The sequence below is a fragment of the Miscanthus floridulus genome, chromosome 7, assembly GCF_019320115.1.
Source record: "Miscanthus floridulus cultivar M001 chromosome 7, ASM1932011v1, whole genome shotgun sequence".
NCBI classification, from domain to species: Eukaryota; Viridiplantae; Streptophyta; class Magnoliopsida; order Poales; family Poaceae; genus Miscanthus; species Miscanthus floridulus.
In genome coordinates this window covers 71,312,403-71,330,099 of record NC_089586.1, presented here as the reverse complement: position 1 = coordinate 71,330,099, position 17,697 = coordinate 71,312,403, and the positions used below count along the sequence as shown (strand labels likewise).

Here is a 17,697-nt window from a genome sequence, read left to right as displayed (position 1 = left end):
TGGGTTGTATTATTAGTCTTGCTCTGACGTACGCCTTCCGTTCATGTTTTATTGTAACTATAACGTTTACGTTTTGTCCATCCGTTACTCTGCATTTATTGGAGTACCTCCAACTGTACCAAAAAAAACAATCAAAAAATCTAGTTTATAATGTTTATTACAATAAATATTAGAAGAAAAAAACTTAGTCACTAAAAGTTTATAATAGTTTACTCCTAAAACTAAAAAAAGACCACTTCCAAGATTCTTTCGCCACCTAATGTCATATCGACGTTGACACGATAGCCATTACTGCCAACAATCACCCCACCAGCCACAACTAACCAACTTGGCACTTAACACACACCCCGAACCTCTTAAGTGGAAACTAATAAATTTTATAAGACAAACAAAGGGGTGATAGATGAACTCATTAATTATATGAGTGAGCTAATAGGTGGACTATAAATTTACGTACATCCAAAAATGAGTTGTATTATTAGTCTTGCTCTGACGCACTCCTTATGTTCATGTATTATTGTAACTATAACGTTTCGTTTTGTCCATCCGTTACTCTACACTTATTGGTGTACCTCCAACGGTACCAAAAAATAATCTAAAAATTTAGTATTATAATGTTTACATTAAATATTAGAAAGAAAAAATAACTTAGTCACTAATAGTTTCTAATAAATTACTCCTAAAACTAAAAAAGACCCACTTCCAAGATTTTTTTCACCACCTAATGTCATACCAATGCTGACACAATCGCCATTGCCGCCAACAATCACCCCACAAGCCACAACTTACTAACTTGGCACTTAACACACACGCGGAACCTCTAAAGTGGAAACTCCATTGATGACTTTACCTCCTAGTATTCCTAGGGCTTGTTTGGATCCCTAGAACTAATAGTTAGCTGCTAATGATTAGTTGAGGACTTGTTTTGATCCTCAGCTAACAAGCTCAACTAGTGTCTTACCTACCACTTAGCTATATATTACCTAGCGTCTCCTAGCTAACACATCTAATAGTTAGCTGGGTAAATCCAAACAGGGCGTTGGTTTCTCCTAGCTGGCTAGCTAACATAGCTAATAGTTAGCTGGGTAAATCCAAACAAGGCCTTAGATATGAAATTAGTCGCTCGAGATCCAATTCTGGTGAATCACCCATGCAGTGGTGAAGCACCCTAACTCATAGGTAGAATTTATAAAAAAAAATTTGCCATTGTCTGTTCTACTTTTTATTATTCTCACATCTAAAAGTAGTGGTCGAAGATTCAATTCATATAAACCTCCGGGCGATGGCGCCTGGAACGATGAAATGTCAAAGAAAAAAATCACCGCCCCATTAATAGAGAGTAGCAATCCTTTGTGTATCTTTGCACGTGGATGTCTCCGGTTTTCCAGGAGTAGAAAGATTGGGAGTTAGAATAAAGAGCTATTGGATGAAGATTTTTTAATCATGCCAACTAATGTAGATGATCTAAAGCATGATGACCTGCAATGTAAACAAAGACATCATACTGTAGCAGTCTTCCATATTTTCCTCTATGAAAGCTCTAATTTGATTTTGGTGAATTGACGAAACCATATGTGCTAACCTAATTTATTAAAGTGATTATGAGATAGGTGGCATGTTCTAAATTGTGAAGCAAATGAAGATCATGACATGATGATAGTGATGCCATGGTGATGATCAAGTGCTTGGACTTGGAAAAGAAGAAAGAGAAAAATAAAAAGCTCAAGGCAAGGGTGAAATTGATAGGAGCTTTTTGATTTAGTGATCGAGACACTCAGCGAGTGTGATCACATTTAGGATCGATAGTCGTACTATTAAGAGGGGTAAAACTCGTATCGAAATATGGTTATCATAGTGCCACTAGATGCTCTAACTCATTGCATATGCATTTAGAATCTAGTGGAAAACTAACACCCTTGACAATATTTGTGAAAGTATCCTAACACATGTGCATAAGGTGATACACTTGGTGGTTGGCATATTTAATCAAGTTTGGTTGAAAGGTCCTAATATGACTAGAGGGGGGGTGAATAGCCTATTTAAAAATCTACAAATCAACTAGAGCAATTTGATTAGTATGACAATTAGCGAAATGCAAACTTGCTCTAGCTCTACAAGGGTTGCAAGCCACCTATCCAATAATTCTAGTTGCAATGATTACTAGGCACACAACTTACAATGTTACTGCTCACTAAGAGCTCTCAATCTTGCTACTCTAAAGAACTCCACTAGATGAACTTAAAATAACAAAACAAGCTCTCAATTCTAATTACACTAAAGAGCTTACCACAACTAGTTTGCAAGAATATAAATGAGTGAGTAGGGTGATTATACCGCCGTGTAGAGGAGTGAACCAATCACAAGATGAATACTAAATCAATCACCGGAAGAATACCAAAGGACAAGAGACAACCAATTTTTCTCCCGAGTTTCACGTGCTTACCGGCATGCTAGTCCCCATTGTGTCGACCAACACTTGGTGGTTCGCCGGCTAAGAGGTGTTGCACGAACCTCGTCCACACAATTAGACACCGCAAGAACCTACCCTCAAGTGAGGTAACGCAATGACACGAGCAATCCACTAGAGTTACCTTTTGGCTCTCCACCGGGGAAGGCACAAGACCCCTCACAATCACCACGATCGGAGCCAGAGACAATCACCAATCTCCGCTCAACGATCCTCGCTGCTCCAAGCCATCTAGGTGGAGGCAACCACCAAGAGTAACAAGTGAATCCCGCAGCAAAACACGAATTCCAAGTGCTTCTAGATGCAATCACTCAAGTAATGCACTTAGATTCTCTCCCAATCTCACAATGATGATGAAACAATAATGAAGATGAGTGGGAGGGCTTTGGCTAAGCTCACAAGGTTGCTATGTCAATGCAAATGGCCAAGAGAGTGAGCTTGAGCCAGCCATGGGGCTTAAATAGAAGCCCCCACGAAATAGAGCCATTGTACCCCTTCATTGGGCACAACACGGGGTGACCAGACGCTCTGGTCAGTTCGACCGGACGTAGGACCCCAGCGTCCGGTCACCCGATGCTTGCCACGTGTCCCTCTCTTCAATTACTGAACGCCCGATCTCAACGGTCATCTGACGACCGGACGCTGCAGCTCAAAGTGACCGGACGCTGAACCCCAACGTCCGGTCGTTCCAGTAAGGTTCTAAACGCTTGACCAGACTCACCCGACGTCTGGTCACTCAACGTTTCCTCTGTGCGCCTCATGTTAGCATACGTCAACACTGACCGGACGCACCCTACCAGCGTCCGGTCACTCTTCGTGCCAGCGTCCGGTCACAAGACCGAGACGCGTGCTCACTACTGCTACTGACCGGACTCTGAACCCAGCGTCTGGTCACTACACCACTAGCGTCCGGTTACTCTGTGAACCCCTGTCTTTTCTGTCTAGGACGCCGGTGGCACCGTCAAACTGTCCGCACTCTATGGGCGGACACTCCGCCAGTGAAGTTTCTAACCCTTGCTCAAATATGCCAACCACCAAGTGTATCACCTTGTGCACATGTGTTGGTATATTTTCATAAACATTTTCAAGGGTGTTAGCACTCCACTAGATCCTAAATGCATATGCAATAAGTTAGAGCATCTAGTGGCACTTTGATAACCGCATTTCAATATGAGTTTCACCCCTCTTAATAGTATGGCTATCTAACCTAAATGTGATCACACTCGCTAAGTGTCTTGATCATCAAAATAAAATGGCTCCTACTATTTATACATTTGCCTTGAGCCTTTTGTATTTCTCTTTCTTCTTTTCAAGTTCAAGCATTTGATCATCACCATCGTCATGATCTTTGCCATTGCTTCATCACTTGGAGTAGTGCTACCTATCTCATATTCACTTTGATAAACTAGGTTAGCACTTAGGGTTTCATCAATTAACCAAAAACAAACTAGAGCTTTCAGTGGTGAAGTTCGGGGTCAAAAGGAGAAATTTCGTATTGATCGGACTCTGCCTTGGGCAGTGACCAGACTCTAACCCTGTGTCCGGTCAGTGGCGCGTAGTGAAGGCCGCCCTCGGTCTCTTGACCGGATGCTAAAGAGAAAGAGGGACTGGACATGCAGGGGGTGCGTCCGATCATCTAGTGACGTACGCTGACGCAAGCAATAGAGAGAGGCTAAGTTGACCGAACACAGGACTGGGTCCCTCATGAGCCACCGGACGCGTCCGGTCGTGAAAAACCACCTCTAGAACCTTACTGGAAACGACCGGACTTCAGTGATGGAGCATCCGGTCACTTTGGGCAGCGCATCCGATCACAACTTAACACGTGGCACGAAGCAGACTAGCCATTGAGATCAGGCGATCAGCATTTGAGGCTGATGACATGTGGTGAGCATCGGGCGACTGGACGTAGAGGTCCAGCATCCAGTCAATCTAACCAGTGCGTCCAGTCAACCCGTATTTCACTAGACATAGGAGCCGACAGCTCGATTTCATTAGGGGCTTTATTTAAGGCATGTGGCCGGCTCTAGCTCACTCTCTTGGCCATTTGCATTGACATAGCAATCTTGTGAGCTTAGCCAAAGCCCTCCCACTCATCTCCATCATTGATTCTTCATCTTTGTGAGATTGGGAGTGAATTCAAGTGTATTGCTTGAGTGTTTGCATCTAGAGGCACTTGGTGTTTCTATTTTGCTACGGAATTCGCTTGTTACTCTTGGTGGTTGCCACCATCTAGATGGCTTAGAGCAGCAAGGATCGTTGAGCGGAGGTTGGTGATTGTCTCCGGCTCCGATCATGGTGATTGTGAGGGATTCTTGACCTTTCCCCGACAGAAAACCAAAAGATACTCTAGTGGATTACTCATGGCTTGTGTGATCCTCATCTTGTGTTGGTTATGCGGCACCCTATCGAGGGTTTGGCATGTGATGCCAATTAGCGCGTGAACCTCTAAGTGAGTAAATCACTACAACAAGGACTAGCTTGTCGGCAAGCAAGTGAACCTCGATAAAAAGTCGTTGTGTCATCATTTGATTCCGAGGTGATTGGTCTTCATTGGTATTCATTCTTGTGATTGATTGGTTCATTCCTCAACTCAACGGTATAACCATCTTGCCCTCTCTTTGTACATTACCGCAAATTAGTTATCAAGCTCTTTAGTGTAGCTAGTCGTGAGAGCTTGTTAGTTTGGTTAGTGTGGCTTTTTAGTTAGCCTTTGAGAGCACACTAACTTAGTGTAGTGACATAGCTATTGTGTGGATAGAGATTATATAAACTAGAATTATGGTAGGTGGCTAGCATTTTAGTAGGCTAGCGTAACACTTGCTTCGCTTCATATTTGTCTAACCAGTTTGCTAAGTGTTGTTATAGAAATTTTTAATAGGCTATTCACCCCCTCTAGCCATTATGACCTTTCAAGTGGTATCGGAGCTGTGGTCACTATGATTTGAGGTTTAACAACCTTTGGTGTAAAAAATAGCTCAATTCAACAACACCAAGAAGCCACCTCAATTTAATGGCTCAAACTATCCCTATTGGAAGGCTAAGATAACAACATATATCAAGTCAATCAATAGGAAAGTTTGAAAGGTGGTGGAGACCAAGATTGAGATAGAGGATTCAAAGAACCCCACCACTGTCGAAGAAGTGCTTCTCCAAAACAATGACATTGCTCTTAGTACCATTCATGATGCTATTGATGAGAAAATATTTGAGCAAATCAAGAACATTGAGATGGCTCATGAAGCATGGAAGAAGTTGGAGAAATTATTTGAGGGCACTCAAGCCATGAAGGGTGCCAAGGCATATATCCTCAAGGAAAAGTTTGCTAGTTTCAAGACGAAGGAGAATGAGAGTGTGCCGGAGATGTTTCATAGGTTATAAGTGCTTGTCAATTATCTCAAAGCACTTGGTGAGAAGGTGGTGGACAAGGACTTCTCCCATAAGTTCTTGAGATGCTTACCCTCAAGATTTGGCATATTGGTCACTATTCTAGTGAGGAGTGGTTTAAACACCATGACACCAAACCAAGTATTGGGAGATATAATAACCGATGATACATATAGAGATGATGATGAGAAGGAAGAAAAGAAGGAGAAGAAAGATGAGAAGAAGAAGAGTGTGGCATTCATGGCCACATCATCCAAGGGCAAGGCAAAGCAAGAATCATCAAGTGAAGATGAAGACTTGAGCTTTGATGAGATGGATGATGAGAAGATGACTCTCTTTGTCAAGAAATTTAGCAAGTTCAAGATGAAGAAGGGCTACCGTGCTAGAAGAAAGAAGTCTTCATCCAAGAATAAGGAAGAGTCAATAAGGTGCTTCAATTGTAGAAGCAAGGACCATCTTGTTGCTCAATGCCCATATAATATCGACAATGATGATGACAACAAGAAGAACAAGAAGAAGGACAAGAAGGAAAAGAAAGAGAAGGACAAGATGATCTTCAAGAAGAAGAAGAAGGGTGGTTCATATGTGGTCACTTGGGATAGTGATGCTTCCTCAAGTGACGATAATGATAGTGATGATGACAAGACCACCAAAAAGAAGGCACTTGCAAGCATTGCTATCAATGAGAAGCCTTCTCTCTTCGACACTCCATCATGCTTCATGGCTAAGGCCACTAAGGTACAAACTTGTGATGATGGAAGTGATGAGGAACATGATAATGAAAATGAAAATGAAAATGAAAGTGATAGTGATAATGATGAACCAACTAAGGATGAACTACTTGACATGCTAGATGATGCTAAAGAACACTTTGACATTAAGAGAAAGGAATACAAAAGCTTGCATAAGGAACTAAAAGCCCTTAATCAAGCCTTTGATGAGCTCAATGCATCTCATAAGAGGCTAGAGGAAGCCCATGAGATGCTTCGCAAGGCTCACAAAGAAGTTTGAAAAAGCTCATTCCTCTTTGCTTGATGAGCAAAATAAGAAGAAGGATATTGAGACATGTAATGTAGGCTTAACTTGTGACTTAATTAATGAATCATTCTATAAGCCTATCATTGTTGCTCCCACTAACCCTTCTTATAGCACTTCTACTTCCACCTCATCTAGTAGTGATGGTTTCACTTGTGATGCCTCACTAATGGTTAAGAATGAGACCCTCAAGAAGAAGGTCAATGAGCACACTCACACCTTGGCTAAGGCCTATGGTGGTGAGGACCGCTTGCTTATATGCTTGGGTAGCCAAAGATCTTCTCTCTATAAAGAGGAATTAGGCTATACCCCCAAGAAAGGCAAGATGACCTTTGCTTCTCACAAGACTAGTTTTGTGAAGAACAATGATCGGTTTTGCACTAGTTGCAAGCAAGTTGGTCATAAAAAGCATGAGTGCAAGAAGAAGAGCAAGAATGCTAATGCATCCTCAATTAAGATTAATTATTTCTATATGCTTATCAAGGGTACAAATGGTGTGAAAGCTAAGTTCATTGATACACCATGGGTGGGCTCAAAGAAGAAAGTCATCTAGGTGCCAAAGAGCTTGGTCACTAACTTTCAAGGACCCAAGCAAGTTTGGGTACCTAAAAAGAATTGATCTTCCTTTGTAGGTCCATTACAAAGCCGGAGGAATGCATTGGGTTCTTGATAGTGGGTGCACTCAACACATGACCGATGATGCAAGAATGTTCAACTCAATCAACACCAATGGCAATGATGGTTATGATAGTATTACATTTGGTGACAATGGCAAAGGCAAGGTCAAGGGGCTTGGTAAGATTGCAATATCCAATGACATGAGCATTTCCAATGTATTGCTTGTTGAGAGCTTGAACTTCAATTTCCTATCTGTGGCTCAATTGTGTGATCTTGGATTCAAATGTATATTTGGGGTAGTTGATGTAGAGATCATAAGTGTAGATGGCTCTAACTTGATCTTCAAAGGCTTTAGGTATGAGAATCTATGCTTGGTTGATTTTAATGCTAGTGAAGCTCAATTGGCAACATGTTTGTTCACTAAGTCTAGTATGGGTTGATTATGACATAGAAGTCTTGGTCATGTTAGAATAAAACAATTGAATAGATTGGTTAAGCATGACTTGGTTAGAGGCTTGAAAGATGTTGTGTTTGAGAAAGATAAGCTTTGTAGCTCTTGTCAAGCCGACAAACAAGTTAGAAACACCCATCCTAAGAAAAGCATGATAAGCACTAGTAAAGCATTTGAATTATTACACATGGATTTGTTTAGACCAACACAATACGCTAGCATTGGTGGTAACAAATATGGCTTTATGATAGTGGATGATTATACTAGATACACTTGGGTATTCTTTCTAGTGGACAAAAGTGATGTGTTTTCAACATTCAAATCATTTGTCAGGGGCATTTACAATGAGTTTGAAATAACCATCAAGAGAGTTAGAAGTGACAATGTTAGTGAGTTCAAGAACACTAGAATTGATGAGGTGTGTGATGAATTTGGAATTAGACATAAATTCTCAGCCAAGTACACTCTACAATCAAACGGCATTGTTGAGAGGAAGAATAGAATACTCATTGATATGGCAAGGTCTATGCTTAGTGAGTATAATGTGAGTCAATCTTTTTGGGCCAAAGCTATCAACACGGCTTGCTATTATAGCAACCGCCTCTATTGTCACCCATTAAAAGAGAAGACACCATATGAGCTCTTGAATGGTAGAAAGCCCAACATTGCATATTTTTGGGTCTTTGGTTGCAAATGCTATATCTTAAAGATAAGCACTAGATTGGGCAAGTTTGACAAGAAATGTGATGAAGGATTCCTACTTGGTTATTCCACTACAAGCAAAGCATATAGACTTTGAAATTTGGATAGTGGTACTCTTGAGGAAGTTCATGATGTTGAATTTGATGAAACAAAGGGTTCACAAAGAAGAGAATGAGAACTTGGAAGATGTTAGAGGTATTCAACTTTCAAATGCTATGAAGAACATGGATGTTGGTGAATTGAGGCCTAGGCAAGTAAATGATGATGAAGATGATCAAGTGCAAGTGCTCTCTAACTCAAATGTGCAAGATGATACAACTCAAGCTAGTACAAATGGCTCTCATGACAATGAACAAGATCAAGTGGCTAGTACATCATCTCAACCTAATGATCAAGCAAGTGCAAGTAATCAAGTTCTAATCCTACAACTGTCGACGAAATATGGTCGGCAGTCTACCCAGGGGTATGCCCAAGGTAGTAGATTATCGGCAGACAGATGCGCAAGCCCCAAACAAGATGGTGACGCAAGACAGACATGAGGTTTTATCCAGGTTCGGCCGCCAAGAAGGCGTAATACCTACGTCCTGCGTCTGATTTGTATTGCTGTATGTCAATGAGAGATATTTTTTAGAGGGGTCCCCTGCCCGCCTTATATAGTCCGGGGGGCAGGGTTACAGATCTGGAAACTAATCCTAGTCAGTTACAATTGCCATATCTGGCCGGATAAGGATTCCTATTCTAACCGACCAGGATCCTGTTTGGTCGCCAAATCCGTCTTGATTCCTTGTGCGGGACTCCGATCAGGTTAACTGGGCCGCACGTCATCTTTCGGGTGGACTGAACCCATCGATCCGGGCCAGCCCAAGCATAGCCGTAAGGGTATAGGGGTTAATACCCCCACAGCTAGTCCCCGAGCATCATGCATTATGCTGCGACACGCCATTTGAACCTTCTCCGACAAACGAGGCTTGAATTCTTGATGCCTCCGACCACCGTCATCACCGGAGAAGTAGGTTGTCCGAAGAATGTATGGTGCTCTTAAGAAAAAAGAAAAAGATTTCTGTCCTGAGAAGTGTGCCCACTTGTATTTCTGAAAAGAAATGTAAGTGGTCTTGAAATATAGCATCCTGAAACATCAGAAGCGTAGGGGTCGAAAAACAAACACGTTCACCGCAAGGTGAAGTGTGCCCACTTAGTCCCCGAGCTTGCTGGAAGGCAAAGTATGAGCCTTGTAGCAAGGTCTAAAAGAAAAGTCTCTTAACTGTATGTGAGTACAAATCACATGTAGCCAAGGAGAACCTTTATTCAAGCAGTGGTCAGGGCAGTCCCCGAGCATACTAATAATCCTCGTAATCATTCAAAACACAGGGGTCGATTTAAACAAACACATTCACCGCAAGGTGAAGTGTGCCCACTTAGTCCCCGAGCCTGGTGGTAGGTGACGCAGGTACGTGGTGCCAGGGTCTATCAAAGAAATTCCGCTGAAATTAAGAATCCAATTACCGTACAGGCAAAACAAGATACACCGGCAGGTGCATCGTATCGACGTAGTCCCCGAGCTTGCTGGAAGGCGAAGTATGAACCTTGTAGCGAGGTCTAAAGAAAAGTCTCTTAACTGTATGTGAGTACAGATCACATGTAGCCAAGGAGAACCTTTATTCAAGCAGTGGTCGGGACAGTCCCCGAGCACGGCCGTGGTCAGAGCGATTCCCGAGCACAAAAGTGGCCTGGGTAGTATCCAATCACAGTAGTGGTCTGTGCAGTCCCCGAGCACATTAGTGGTCTGGGCAGTCCCCGTGCACATTAGTGGTCTGGGTAGTCCCCGAGCACATTAGTGGTCTGGGCAGTCCCCGAGCACATTAGTGGTCTGGGCAGTCCCCGAGCACATTAGTGGTCTGGGCAAATCCACGATCACTTGCGCTGCTTGTACTATTATTTTGTGTACTTTTCTCTATTCTCTGCCAAGGCCAGTCTGACACATCTGGTCAAAAAAGTAAAGAGGTGTAGGACATCATTCCGTCTTCTTCTTCTTCTTTTTTTTTTATCAACAGTCGATTGACACCTGTATTGAGGTGTATCAGTGTGGGCCCCCTTACACCATCAACGAAGAGGCGCGTACACTGTTAACGAAGGAGCGCGTTTATTGGCGCAGATTTCGAGGTTGTGTGAACAACCGTCTGCGGCGCGTGCGCACGACTCCCAATATTCTCGGGCGGACGAAGCGACGGTGCTCTTTGTTTTATATAATGCAGATCTGGTAAGTTACTCATACCATTCCCCATTGTCATCCACCGCTGCAACCGTCTTCTTCTTCCTGCCGAACCCTAATCCCCAAAAATCATCACCAATCCCCTCGGTCTCCCGCATCCACCCACTTAGCAAGGACGAGCTAATGGCGAAGAGAGATGCCCAGAAGAAAGGCGGGGTCATGGCGAAAGAATGGTGGAAGTCGCGGAGCAACGAGCAGACCATCAAGGACCTCGTCGCCATGGGAGTGCTCCACAACAAGGCACTTGCGGGATGGCGTGCACCGGAAGGAGAAAGCTTCCCCGATCCACAACCAGGTGAGATTGTGGTCTTTGAAGATTTCTTCAAACGGGGTTTTGGGATTCCAGTGCACCCTTTCCTTCAGGGTCTCTGCTTGTACTACGAGATTGGGATTTGCAATCTGCATCCCAACTCGATTCTTCTTGTCTCCACCTTCATCCATCTCTGCGAGGCTTATGGCGGCTTCCAGCCCCATTTCGACCTCTTTCGCCACCTATTCTGTCTTCGGAAGAAAGGGAGCGGTGGCTCGAAGATCGCCGGAGGCATTTACCTGAACCTGCGTGACGGCATGAAGGCTCAATACCTGCACTGCCCCTGGAACACCTCATTGGACGAGTGGTACAAGAAGTGGTTCTACATCCGTGAAGAGCCGAACACCATCACTCTATGCGATGTGGGACTGATTCCAGAGAAGAAAAGTAGCTGGTCGGAGAGGCCCGAGAACTTGGAGCAGATCGCCGAACTGCTCGGGATGATCCCGTGGGGAAGGCTTGATGGCCCGAGCGTTGTCGGCAACTTCATCAGCCGAAGAATTCAGCCCTGCCAGAAAAGGATTCACCCCGGCTTCGAGTACCAAGGAGGCACTGATCCGACGAGGACCAGGAAGGAGCCGCTCGACAAGATGGAAATCAAGGCCAGGATTGGAGAGCTGTTCAACCTGGCCGATCCCAATTATGTTGCACTGAACGCCATCGAACACGCCTTTAAGCTGGCTCGCCCTCCCCCAAAGGTAAATGACGCCTCCTTTTAACTGTAGAGTCATGTTGCATCAAGAAAATAACTATCTTTTCCTTCATTTTGTGTCTCAGTGTAATGGCCGTGACCGGGCAGGAGTGTTTGTGTCGCCTCCCCCCGGTGTAGAATGGCCACAAGCTACTGGGCCAACCGCCCAGACCAGCGCCAGGACCGACGACATTCACTGGGCGGTACTCGAGACCGTAGAGGACACCTCGACCAGAGCCGCTGGCAAGCGTCCGGCTGCCAGCAAACGACGTCAAGCCATCTTCCCCCCGTCGGACGACGAAGCAGAGGATGCGGACATCTTCCAGCTCGTCCCCCGAAAGAGGAGAAGGCAGGTGGGACCGTCGGAGCAGGGTGGCTCCTCTGTGCCAGCAGTGGTCACAGCACCGACCACTGCGACACAAAGCACGAACGAAGAGAACGTGCCGCATCAAGCTCCGACGCCCGTTCCGGAGGTTGAACAAGTCCCGGTGGAAACTGTCGAGCAAGCGGAGCAGGGGCGGTCGAGGAGACATTCCTTCCTCACATCCTTCCGCAAATCAAAACTGTAAGTATCTACACTTTTGATGTAAGCTTTGCATTTTGCATTGGATGCTATTATCTTCTGAATTTGTCTCTGAATGTATTAGATCGGCGTCCACCGAAAACCCCGACCAGCTAGCTGGGTGCGGAACGTCCTTACCAACAACGGCTGGACAAACTGCTCAGCAACCAACCGTGGAGGAGCCCATGGCAGGGACTCCACCTGGGCCTCAGCAGGCGGACGACCAGATGCCAGTCCCCGAGCAGAATACAAGTGCTCCAAGCACGAAACCTGATGAGGCGGATACCACAGCGCCAAGGGAGCTGGATCTAGCCGAGGGGTAGCAGCCAGAAGTTGCCCGGAACATGGTTGCCGACGCGACGGCTCGTGGGAAAGCCCTGGTGGTCGTGGAGTCTGCGAACTCCGGACCAGTGCCACTTTCCGAACAGGAAGCTGAAGAGGATGAAGTAGAAGAAGTCCTGGGCCGTCCCCAAGATAGGCGACAACATGTATATGTGTCGCGCTATCGGAACGACGAATGGGTCATGCATGAGGAAATCCCAGAGGTCGAAGAGACCTTAAGAGTCGAACGGGCGGCCAAGCGTCTGGTGACTGAAGTCCAGGTATATTTGGCGTTAGTCCTTGACCCTGTTGTGTAGTCGAGCTGTCTGACGTAGCTTGTCTGTGTGCAGGACTTGATGAAAACTGCAAGATACCGAAAAAGGTGCTTCGACTAGATAGAAGGAACCATGACGACCAATAAGGAGCTGACGGCTGAAGTGGAACGCCTACGGCGCCACCTTGAAGCCGCCGACCAGGAGAGGACAAACCAAGAAACACAGAACCAAAACCTGGTCGGCCAGCTCGAAAACAAAGAGCAGGAGAAAATAAGTAAGTGTTCACCGTATCATAGCAAGCGCAGGACTTGCGTTGTTTTGTTCTTGACAGCAATAGCTGTAATGTAGGTTTAGAAGCTGAAGTGACCCGCCTCCAGGGGGAGAACAGCCGCGCGCTTGCAGAATGTGGTCGCCTGAAGGAGGATAACGAGAAACTGGCACGCCGCCAGTCGGAACTCCAAGACCACACTAACAAAATGAAGGACGACCTGAAAAGTAAGCACTCCAGACCACCTTTCTCGTTCAATTGCCCGCATCGCCTTGTCGTGTCATCACGTTTGATGTCTTGTACTGTTTTCAGTTTTGAAAGTCAATGCCAAGAGGCACCTTGAGGCCGTGATCAAGGAGCGCGACGACTGGAAAGCACAATGCCTTAAGGCCTCCGAGGAGCGGGACACATGGAGCAAGCGATGCCAAGAAATGGCAACAGGCATTGTGCCCGTCCTCGACCTTATCGACCCGGCGCTCACAGAGGAAGAGCTAAGGACACCTCAGCTCGGACTGGTCGAGAGATGCAAGCAAGCATGGGGATGGTTCCAAGACTTCGTGAAGGAGGCGGGTGAGTACACGGGTGCCCATGTGCTAAGCATGGTGCGTGCTCACTACCCCCTGATCGATCTTAAATGCTTGGAGGCTGGGTACCCGAAGGAGATAGACCCAGACCAGGCCGAAGAGCTTCGGACGGCCCAGCTGGACTTGTCGTCAAAGATAATTGGCGATATTAACCTGTGCGGAGGTGGGACAGCACCTATGGAGGGTATGCCATCGACAAGCCAGCTGGAAATGCCATCAGCTACAAGCCAACCAACGAAGCCTGCGGTCTCGACCAGCCAGGCACCGGTGGGGCCATCCCCTTCAGCTTGACTAGCTCCAGAGTCCCCAAGACTCGAGTAGGGTATCAGAGGCGGCGAGCAGTAAATGCCATGCGCCCCGACCAGCCAATGTAATAGGCTTAAAGCTGTAGAAGGAGGACATAGTTGTGTTATTGTAAACTTGAGCCTTTTCAGGCAAGCTTGTAATAACGTAACTGTATATTATTATAAGCTTGTTTGTTTTGTACAAAACGTACTTTAAGCTTGAAATTTTGTGTTGGTGTAACTAAGTGGGAACGTGTTAACGTTCTGTTTAGTTGTACCGTTTTGCTCGACACGTCATCCTGAAAAGTTTGTGCGGCCCTAGTCTGGCATGTGGTCGGAGTATGAGGTACTATGACCTGTGCATACGTGAACACAGACAAGCCAAACCAGGGGGGACCTGCCGATCACCCGCAACGTAGGGAGCGGATCCCGTGCACGTGTTGGGAGGAACCGTAGACAGGGCCTGCTCCGAAAACCGTAGGAGGAGTGGTGGTCGGCTTGTACTGGCTTAAGTTAGAATAACCATAAAATTTGGAGTGACACATTAGAGTGGTCGGAGAAATCATAGTTGCTTTAGTAAAGTAAATCAAAAATACAAGTAGAGTACATATCTCAGTAGTTAAGCATAGAAACGTCTAAGCTTGTCAATGTGCCATGAGTTCGGTACGTCCGTGCCGTCTAGATGAGCTAACCTGTAAGACGTTGGACGTGTGACTTCCTTGATCATGAAGGGTCCCTCCCATGGGGTTGCGAGTTTGTGGACACCAGCCTGGTTCGTCTTCCACTTCAAGACTAAGTCCCCGACCACGAAGAAACGCTCTTTAACGTTCTTGTTGTAATACCTGCGCAAAACAGCAAGGTATTTGGCCATGCGTACGCAAGAATCAAGCCTTTTCTCTTCAGCGCTGTTGACTTCTAGCTCCCGTACTTCGTCGACCTTGCCTTCGTCAAAGTTCTCTACCCGTGCTGATCGGAAAGCTATATCTGGTGGGAGGACTGCTTCAGCGCCGTAAACCATAAAGTATGGTGAGACGCCAGTGTTACGACTGGGCTGAGTTCGGAGGCCCCAGACAACGGCTGGTAACTCCTTGAGCCATCTTCCAGGAGCTTTATCGTTTTCTCTGTACATCCTCTTTTTCAATGCGTCCAAGATCATGCCATTTGCCCGCTCGACTTGTCCATTAGCTCTAGGATGCGCCACCGAGACGTATTTTACAACTATGCTCCTTTCATCGCAGAAGTCCCAAAAAGCGTTCCCGGTGAACTGAGTACCCAGATCAGTAATGATGCTGTTGGGCACGCCGAAACGGTGGATGACCTGGTCGAGGAATGTGACGGCTTTCTCTGAGGATGCCTGTACCAGAGGCATGTATTCTATCCACTTAGAAAACTTATCAATTAGCACGAAGACGCATGTAAATTTCCCAGGAGCTGGTTTGAAAGGCCCGATCATGTCCAGTCCCCAGCATGCGAAGGGCCAAGAGGCTGGAATTGTCTGGATCTCATGTGCCGGTACATGGATTCTCTTGGAGAAGAACTGACAACCTTCACAGCGACGGACTAGCTTTTCTGCGTCGGCCACTGCTGACGGCCAATAGAACCCTGCTCGGAAAGCCTTACCGACCAGTGTTCTTGAGGCCGCGTGGTTGCCGCAGGAGCCAGAGTGGATTTGGTCTAGGAGATGCTTACCTTCCTCCTGGGTTATACACTTCATCAAGATTTCCTCCTTAGCATTTTTGCGCCATAACTTGCCATCGACGAGCAGATACTGCTTACTACGACGCATCAGGCGTTCATTTTCTGTTCGATCGATATAACCGCTACCGTCTGTTAAGTACTTGATGAAAGGTGTTCTCCAGTCTGGCTCATGAGTGGTCGGAAGTGGCTCGGTTGCGCTCGGCGCCGGAACCGTAGCCACTAATTGCTGGTCTGAGACTTTGTCGGTCGTTGAATCTTCGTCTTCAATGGAGGGCGTGAGCAGGTCTTGGACGAATACGCCATGTGGGATTTTGGCTCGGGATGATCCTAACTTTGACAACGCATCCGCTGCCTGGTTCTTGTCCCGGACCACGTGTATGTACTCGATGCCATAGAACCTGCCTTCCAGCTTTCTTATCGATTTGCAATAAGCGTCCATCTTTTCACTGGTCGTGTCCCAGTCCTTGTTGAGTTGGTTGATGACCAAAGCCGAATCTCCGTAAACATAGAGACGTTTAACTCCAAGCTCAACCGCAATGCGTAGACCATGCAAGCATGCTTCATACTCGGCGGCATTATTAGATGCTGGGAAGTAAATCCTGAGGACGTACCGGAGCTGCTCCTTGGATGGTGATATGAAAAGAATTCCTGCTCCCACACCGTCAATATTGAGAGAACCGTCGAAGTACATCGTCCAATATTCGTCGGATCCCGGAGAAGCGGGCGTGCTTAAGTCTGTCCACTCGACGATGAAATCGACGAGTGCCTAAGACTTGATTGTAGTACGGCTTGCAAATTCCAAGGAAAAGGGGCATAGCTCCATTGCCCATTTGACGATGCGCCCGTTCGCATCCTTATTGCGAATGATGTCCCCCAAAGGGTACTCGGTCATGACCACCACACGATATCCGTCGAAATAATGTCTCAACTTTCGGGATGTTATCAGTATGGCGTAGAGCAGTTTCTGAATCTGTGGGTACCTGGTCTTGGATTCGTTGAGTACCTCACTAATGAAATAGATTGGCCGCTGTACCTTGTAGGCGTGGCTCGGCTCGTCGCGCTCGACCACCATTGTAGTGGAAACCACCCGATCGGTTGCCGCAATGTAAAGCAGGAGAGTTTCGTCTTCTCTGGGAGCAGTAAGTACCGGAGGTGACATAAGGTATTGTTTCAGCTGCGTGAAGGCAGCGTCTGCTTCCTCCGACCACTCGAACTTCTCAGACGATTTGAGCAGTTTGAAGAATGGTAGTCCTTTTTCTCCTAATCTTGATATGAAACGGCTTAGAGCAGCCATGCAGCCGGTGAGCTTCTGGACATCCTTCACCTTTTTTGGGGGCTTCATGTCTAAGACAGCTTTGACTTTCTCCGGGTTAGGGCATATGCCGTCGTAACTGACGACGTTGCCGAGCAGTATGCCAGAAGGGACACCAAAGATGCACTTCTTTGGGTTTAATTTCCATTGGAACGTATTAAGGGCTACGAAGGTGCGTTCCAGATTGTCAACAAGGGTATGTGCTTCCTTGGTTTTGACAACTACATCGTCGACGTAAGCCTCGACGAGGCCGTCTTTTATCTCGTTGTTGAGGCAGGCCTGTATAGCGCGTTGGTAAGTAGCACCGGCGTTTTTGAGCCCGAACGACATAGTCGTGTAGCAGTAGGCGCCGAAGGGCGTGATGAAAGATGTCTTGATCTGGTCGTCCTTTTTGAGAGCGATCTGGTGATAACCAGAGTAGCAATCGAGAAAGGAAAGCAGCTCGCAACCGGCGGTTGAATCT

General features: G+C 46.2%; 1 protein-coding gene across 1 annotated transcript; it reads left to right on the top strand.

The window, feature by feature from the left end:
* Window positions 1-12,385: 12,385 nt before the first annotated feature.
* Window positions 12,386-14,777, top strand: LOC136463404 (uncharacterized). The gene is made up of 5 exons (XM_066462405.1): window positions 12,386-12,495; window positions 12,578-13,094; window positions 13,164-13,362; window positions 13,437-13,583; window positions 13,669-14,777. The coding sequence occupies exons 3-5, from the start codon at window positions 13,221-13,223 to the stop codon at window positions 14,229-14,231; spliced, it is 852 nt and encodes a 283-aa protein (XP_066318502.1). The 5' UTR covers window positions 12,386-12,495; window positions 12,578-13,094; window positions 13,164-13,220; the 3' UTR covers window positions 14,232-14,777.
* Window positions 14,778-17,697: the final 2,920 nt, after the last annotated feature.